The 7456-nt window shown below is 43.0% G+C and overlaps 1 protein-coding gene across 2 annotated transcripts; it reads right to left on the bottom strand.

Annotated features, from left to right (window-relative positions):
• Nucleotides 1-5082: 5082 nt before the first annotated feature.
• Nucleotides 5083-7201, bottom strand: LOC109882540 (von Hippel-Lindau disease tumor suppressor). 2 transcript variants are annotated; one of them, XM_020474643.2, is made up of 3 exons: nucleotides 6974-7201; nucleotides 6583-6645; nucleotides 5083-5676 (listed from the first exon to the last, which is right to left on the bottom strand). In XM_020474643.2, the coding sequence occupies exons 1-3, from the start codon at nucleotides 7164-7166 to the stop codon at nucleotides 5513-5515; spliced, it is 420 nt and encodes a 139-aa protein (XP_020330232.1). In that variant the 5' UTR covers nucleotides 7167-7201; the 3' UTR covers nucleotides 5083-5512. The 2 variants fall into 2 exon arrangements, with proteins under 2 accessions (XP_020330232.1, XP_020330231.1); XM_020474642.2 differs by having other exon boundaries at nucleotides 6583-6723.
• Nucleotides 7202-7456: the final 255 nt, after the last annotated feature.

The raw sequence follows: 7456 nt of genomic DNA on the forward strand, positions 1-7456 counted from the left end.
GAACACTCACCTGTATAGAACCAGTTATACCACTAGACCAGGTGAACACTCACCTCTACAGAACCAGTTATACCACTAGACCAGGTGAACACTCACCTGTATAGAACCAGTTATACTACTAGACCAAGTGAACACTCACCTGTATAGAACCAGTTATACTACTAGACCAGGTGAACACTCACCTGTATAGAACCAGTTATACCACTAGACCAGGTGAACACTCACCTCTACAGAACCAGTTATACCACTAGACCAGGTGAACACTCACCTGTATAGAACCAGTTATACCACTAGACCAGGTGAACACTCACCTGTATAGAACCAGTTATACCACTAGACCAGGTGAACACTCACCTGTATAGAACCAGTTATACTACTAGACCAGGTGAACACTCACCTGTATAGAACCAGTTATACCACTAGACCAGGTGAACACTCACCTGTATAGAACCAGTTATACCACTAGACCAGGTGAACACTCACCTGTATAGAACCAGTTATACCACTAGACCAGGTGAACACTCACCTGTATAGAACCAGTTATACCATTAGACCAGGTGAACACTCACCTGTATAGAACCAGTTATACCACTAGACCAGGTGAACACTCACCTGTATAGAACCAGTTATACCACTAGACCAGGTGAACACTCACCTGTATAGAACCTGTTATACCACTAGACCAGGTGAACACTCACCTCTACAGAACCAGTTACACCACTAGACCAGCTGAACACTCACCTGTATAGAACCAGTTATTTCACTAGACCAGGTGAACACTCACCTGTATAGAACCAGTTATACTACTAGACCAGGTGAACACTCACCTGTATAGAACCAGTTATACCACTAGACCAGGTGAACACTCACCTCTACAGAACCAGTTATACCACTAGACCTGTATAGAACCAGTTATACCACTAGACCATGTGAACACTCACCTCTACAGAACCAGTTATACCACTAGACCATGTGAACACTCACCTCTACAGAACCAGTTATACCACTAGACCAGGTGAACACTCACCTCTACAGAACCAGTTATACCACTAGACCTGTATAGAACCAGTTATACCACTAGACCTGTATAGAACCAGTTATACTACTAGACCAGGTGAACACTCACCTGTATAGAACCAGTTATACTACTAGACCATGTGAACACTCACCTGTATAGAACCAGTTATACTACTAGACCAGGTGAACACTCACCTGTATAGAACCAGTTATACCACTAGACCAGGTGAACACTCACCTCTACAGAACCAGTTATACCACTAGACCAGGTGAACACTCACCTGTATAGAACCAGTTATACTACTAGACCAAGTGAACACTCACCTGTATAGAACCAGTTATACTACTAGACCAGGTGAACACTCACCTGTATAGAACCAGTTATACCACTAGACCAGGTGAACACTCACCTCTACAGAACCAGTTATACCACTAGACCAGGTGAACACTCACCTGTATAGAACCAGTTATACTACTAGACCAGGTGAACACTCACCTGTATAGAACCAGTTATACCACTAGACCAGGTGAACACTCACCTGTATAGAACCAGTTATACCACTAGACCAGGTGAACACTCACCTGTATAGAACCTGTTATACCACTAGACCAGGTGAACACTCACCTCTACAGAACCAGTTATACCACTAGACCAGCTGAACACTCACCTGTATAGAACCAGTTATTTCACTAGACCAGGTGAACACTCACCTGTATAGAACCAGTTATACTACTAGACCAGGTGAACACTCACCTGTATAGAACCAGTTATACCACTAGACCAGGTGAACACTCACCTCTACAGAACCAGTTATACCACTAGACCTGTATAGAACCAGTTATACCACTAGACCATGTGAACACTCACCTCTACAGAACCAGTTATACCACTAGACCATGTGAACACTCACCTCTACAGAACCAGTTATACCACTAGACCAGGTGAACACTCACCTCTACAGAACCAGTTATACCACTAGACCTGTATAGAACCAGTTATACCACTAGACCTGTATAGAACCAGTTATACTACTAGACCAGGTGAACACTCACCTGTATAGAACCAGTTATACTACTAGACCATGTGAACACTCACCTCTACAGAACCAGTTATACCACTAGACCAGGTGAACACTCACCTCTACAGAACCAGTTATACCACTAGACCTGTATAGAACCAGTTATACCACTAGACCTGTATAGAACCAGTTATACCACTAGACCAGGTGAACACTCACCTCTATAGAACCAGTTATACCACTAGACCTGTATAGAACCAGTTATACCACTAGACCTGTATAGAACCAGTTATACCACTAGACCAGGTGAACACTCACCTGTATAGAACCAGTTATACCACTAGACCATGTGAACGCACCGACAGTGTTTTTGCAAAAGTATTCAGACCCCTTTTGGATTATTTTACATTTTAATGTTTTACAAATAGGAATTAAAATGGAATCGTCATTTTTTTCGTCAATAATTTACACCAAATACTCTGCAATGTCAAAGTGGAAGAAAAATAAATGCATAACTAAAATATAATCGTTTGCATAAGTATTCAGCCACTTTGTTTAGGCAAACATAAAATTAGTTCAGGAGTAAAATGTGTTTCAACAAATCACATAATAAGTGACTTTGACTCACTGTGTGAAATAATAGAGGTTAACAACGGCTTCCTTGTCTTTAAACCTGGTGGTGTCTGCATCATGGTATGGGTATGCTTGCCATTGGCAAATACTGTGGAGTTTTTCAGGATAAAAAGAACCGGGATGGAGTTAAGCACAGGCAAAATCCTAGAGGGGAAAAAAACCTACTTCAGTCTGCTTTACACCAGAGACTGAGAGAGGAATTAAACTTTCAGCAGGACAATAACCTACAACACAAAGCCACATCTACACAGGAGTGGCTTACCAAGGAGACGGTGAAGGTTCCTGAGTGGCCAAGTTACAGTTTTGACTTAAATCTGCTTAAGAATCTATGGCAAGACTTGAACATTGCTGTCCTAGCCATGATCCCCAACATCTTGACATGATCCCCAACATCTAGCCATGATCCCCAACATCTAGCCATGATCCCCAACATCTAGCCATGATCCCCAACATCTAGCCATGATCCCCAACATCTAGCCATGATCCCCAACATCTAGCCATGATCCCCAACATCTAGCCATGATCCCCAACATCTAGCCATGATCCCCAACATCTAGCCATGATCCCCAACATCTAGCCATGATCCCCAACATCTTGACATGATCCCCAACATCTTAACCCTAACCCTAACCCTTTTTTTAAATAATAATGTACAAATATTGTGCAGTCCAGATGTGTAAAGCTCTTAGAGATTTACCCAGAAAGACTCACAGCTGGAATCAATGCCAAAGGTTATTCAAACAGGTGTTGACTCAGGGAGCTGAATACTTACGCAAGAACTATATTTTAGTTATAAAAACATTTATTCATTTTAAATCTTCCAATTTGACCTTAAGAGTATTTTGTGCAGATTGTTGACAAAAAAATGGATTAAATCCATTTTAATCCCACGCTGTAGCACCATACAATGTGAAGAAATCCAAGGGGTCTGAATACTTCTGCAAGGCACTGAATATACGGTATAAACTACGTTTGGCTGATAAGTAGGAGCAGGCCCACTGTGTTGCTATGGTAAATAGGCTCTGTTATAATGTTTGGTCACAAGTTCCATTCAACCTGCTCTAAACCTAAATATGTTGTTCCTACATTCCATACTTTTGAGTGTTTTGAGGAAGGGAAAGGCTAGCCTGATCTCCTCTTGATGACTAAAGGAGTTGGTTAGACAGCACAAATAGATCTGGGACCAGGCTAGGAAAAGGCTACATTTAGTCGACATGAAGCGCTGTGACCAATGAGTTCAGGGTAGGGACAAGTTCCATTCAAATGCTCTGAGCTTCTAGAGTCACCAATGAGTTCAGGATAGGGACAAGTTCCATTCAAATGCTCTGAGCTTCTAGAGTCACCAATGAGTTCAGGGTAGGGACAAGTTCCATTCAGATACTCTGAGCTTCTAGAGTCACCAATGAGTTCAGGGTAGGGACAAGTTCCATTCAGATACTCTGAGCTTCTAGAGTCACCAATGAGTTCAGGGTAGGGACAAGTTCCATTCAGATACTCTGAGCTTCTAGAGTCACCAATGAGTTCAGGGTAGGGACAAGTTCCATTCAAATGCTCTGAGCTTCTAGAGTCACCAATGAGTTCAGGGTAGGGACAAGTTCCATTCAGATACTCTGAGCTTCTAGAGTCACCAATGAGTTCAGGGTAGGGACAAGTTCCATTCAGATGCTCTGAGCTTCTAGAGTCACCAATGAGAATCTGGGTAGGGACAAGTTCCATTCAAATGCTCTGAGCTTCTAGAGTCACCAATGAGAATCTGGGTAGGGACAAGTTCCATTCAAATGCTCTGAGCTTCTAGAGTCACCAATGAGTTCAGGATAGGGACAAGTTCCATTCAAATGCTCTGAGCTTCTAGAGTCACCAATGAGTTCAGGGTAGGGACAAGTTCCATTCAGATACTCTGAGCTTCTAGAGTCACCAATGAGTTCAGGATAGGGACAAGTTCCATTCAAATGCTCTGAGCTTCTAGAGTCACCAATGAGAATCTGGGTAGGGACAAGTTCCATTCAAATGCTCTGAGCTTCTAGTCACCAATGAGTTCAGGGTAGGGACAAGTTCCATTCAGATGCTCTGAGCTTCTAGAGTCACCAATGAGAATCTGGGTAGGGACAAGTTCCATTCAAATGCTCTGAGGTTCTAGAGTCACCAATGAGTTCAGGGTAGGGACAAGTTCCATTCAGATACTCTAAGCTTCTAGAGTCACCAATGAGTTCAGGGTAGGGACAAGTTCCATTCAGATGCTCTGAGCTTCTAGAGTCACCAATGAGAATCTGGGTAGGGACAAGTTCCATTCAGATGCTCTAAGCCAGTGGTATTCAAAATGTTTCAATGGGGACCCCATTTTCTCCTCAAGGATTTATTGCGACCTCACCCCGTATAACCTTAAATTCATTGTGTTTTCACACCCTCATCAAAATGAAAAGAAACAAACAAATACATTTATTCAATAAACATTTAAAAAATATATATTTCTTTACTTACATTTTATTTTTTGTCCCATACAATAATAAGTACTCTTTATAATAATAAGTACTCTTTATAATAATAAGTACTCTTTATAATAATAAGTACTCTTTACAATAATAAGTACTCTTTATAATAATAAGTACTCTTAATTCGCGACCCTACTGCAGTTCCGCAAACCTGACTTTGACTTCCACTGTTCTAGAGCCACCAACGAGTTCATAGCAGGAGGGGGGGGGGCTACATTTGGTCAACAGAAAGTCCATTATTCAGTGGCCTGTTATGCATAAAGCTTCTCAGAGTATGAGAGCTGATCTAGGATCAGGTCACCCCCACCTGTCCATGTAATCTGATTCATTGTGATCTAAATGATACAACTGATCCTAGGTCAACATTCTGAGACGGTTGATGAGTCCCAGCTCCTTCAGTAAGTCAGGCTGTTGTCTGAGGTCTGTCTTCAGTGACTCGGGGATGTCCAGTCTGCCATAGTCCTCCTCTTCTACCAGATTACGGATTAGCATCAGACAACAGTCCCGCAGAGAGAACACTGGAACACAGAGAGAAACAATGACGTCTTTGAAACTTGACGTGTTTTTACACACTCCTGGACAGAGCTGGTCCCAGATCTGTCAGTACTCCTGGACAGAGCTGGTCCCAGATCTGTCAGTACTCCTGGACAGAGCTGGTCCCAGATCTGTCAGTACTCCTGGACAGAGCTGGTCCCAGATCTGTCAGTACTCCTGGACAGAGCTGGTCCCAGATCTGTCAGTACTCCTGGTCAGAGCTGGTCCCAGATCTGTCAGTACTCCTGGTCAGAGCTGGTCCCAGATCTGTCAATACTCCCTGGACAGAGTTGGTCCCAGGTCTGTCAACATTCCCAGACAGAGCTAGTCCCATATCTGTCAACACTCCCTGGACAGAGTTGGTCCCAGGTCTGTCAATACTCCCTGGATAGAGTTGGCCCCAGGTCTGTCAACATTCCCGGACAGAGTTAGTCCCACATCTGATTGTGCTTTTTGTCTACTCCATCGCCAAGCCAAATTATTTATCACGACAATTCCATCAGGAGTTGGCCAGATCAGAAAAAGTTCTGGGACCCAGGCTACTTTAAACAATACTGGAACACAGAAAGAAACAATCAAAATAACTTTTTGAGGGGTAAAATGCCAAACAAGTAATGCATGTGTGGGTGGTGACACGAACAACAACTTGAGGGGAAGTCTCAATAGTCTAGGTTGTTTTCCTCTCCTTGTCTGTTGCCTAGGCCTACCATTTATTTATTTATAAACAGCCTATAGTAGCCTGGGACAGGGAAAATGTCAATGCTATTATTGGTTTGACTCCTTTATATCTGGGTGACAACGAGGAAAGGAAACGACAGCACTAGGAAGTGTAGTACACAACAGGTGTCTGTCAACGGGGTTGATGAGAAGCAACATAGAGAGGGACACACCTGGGGTAGCTATGACAACATTCAGAAACTTGGGGTCGCCATCCTCTTCATATTCGGTGGCAGCTGTTGGCATATAAACATCTTGCTGATTAGCTAAAAGTTTCGCCCCATTTCGAGAGGCTCTGAAAACCCATGGATGCGCTGCGAAGAGTGGAATGCGATGGAGGGAAATTAAATGTCACGAACAATAGCTTTAGGCTACAAATCATTCAATTCAACATTTGGCCCATAGCTGAGTAATGCTTTGTTGGGGTATAACTGTCATCTTGGTTCAACCCATAGCTGAATTACATTACATGCTAAACTTAAGACAGATCAAGTATTTGAGTAACACAAGAAAGACTAAATAAGGGAAAGATAGAAGGCTGTGTTGCATGAGGGAGGGACTCACTCAGAAAAGTATTCATACGTAATAACCCGTTCGTTCGTATATCGCCATAAGAAACTGGATGTCCGGAATAATCCAACCACCATACTCGGGCGCTTTGTTTCGACTGATTAATAAAATTAACGTGGGTTTTGATGTCAGCATTTAGAGACCGGAGAGCTTTATTTTCCCCGCTCACTACTTCCTGCTCCTCCATGACGACAGTGACACTCAGAATGCCACGACGATGTCATTCCCTAAACCAATCACAAGAGGTCGCTGTTGTTCAGCGCTCTGACGAGTCAGACATGAAACGTCATTCTCGGAACAACAGATGCCAATAGAGTCCAGTATAGTCCAATAGAGTCCAGTAGAGTCCAATAGAGTCCAATAGAGTCCAGTAGAGTCCAATAGAGTCCAGTAGAGTCCAGTAGAGTCCACTAGAGTCCAGTAGAGTCCAGTAGAGTCCAGTAGAGTCCAATAGAGTCCAGTAGAGTCCAGTAGAGT

This window comes from Oncorhynchus kisutch, unplaced genomic scaffold, assembly GCF_002021735.2.
Source record: "Oncorhynchus kisutch isolate 150728-3 unplaced genomic scaffold, Okis_V2 scaffold3993, whole genome shotgun sequence".
Lineage (NCBI taxonomy): Eukaryota > Metazoa > Chordata > Actinopteri > Salmoniformes > Salmonidae > Oncorhynchus > Oncorhynchus kisutch.

What these genes read in the sequence shown, in the direction of transcription:
- LOC109882540 (XM_020474642.2), bottom strand. Translation starts at nt 7,166, where the DNA reads ATGGAGGAGCAGGAAGTAGTGAGCGGGGAAAATAAAGCTCTCCGGTCT. An exon ending in ACGTATGAATACTTTTCTGA is followed by an intron (nt 6,724 to 6,973) that starts GTGAGTCCCTCC and finishes CACTCTTCGCAG; the next exon opens with CGCATCCATGGGTTTTCAGA. An exon ending in TGTTGTCATAGCTACCCCAG is followed by an intron (nt 5,677 to 6,582) that starts GTGTGTCCCTCT and finishes TCTGTGTTCCAG; the next exon opens with TGTTCTCTCTGCGGGACTGT.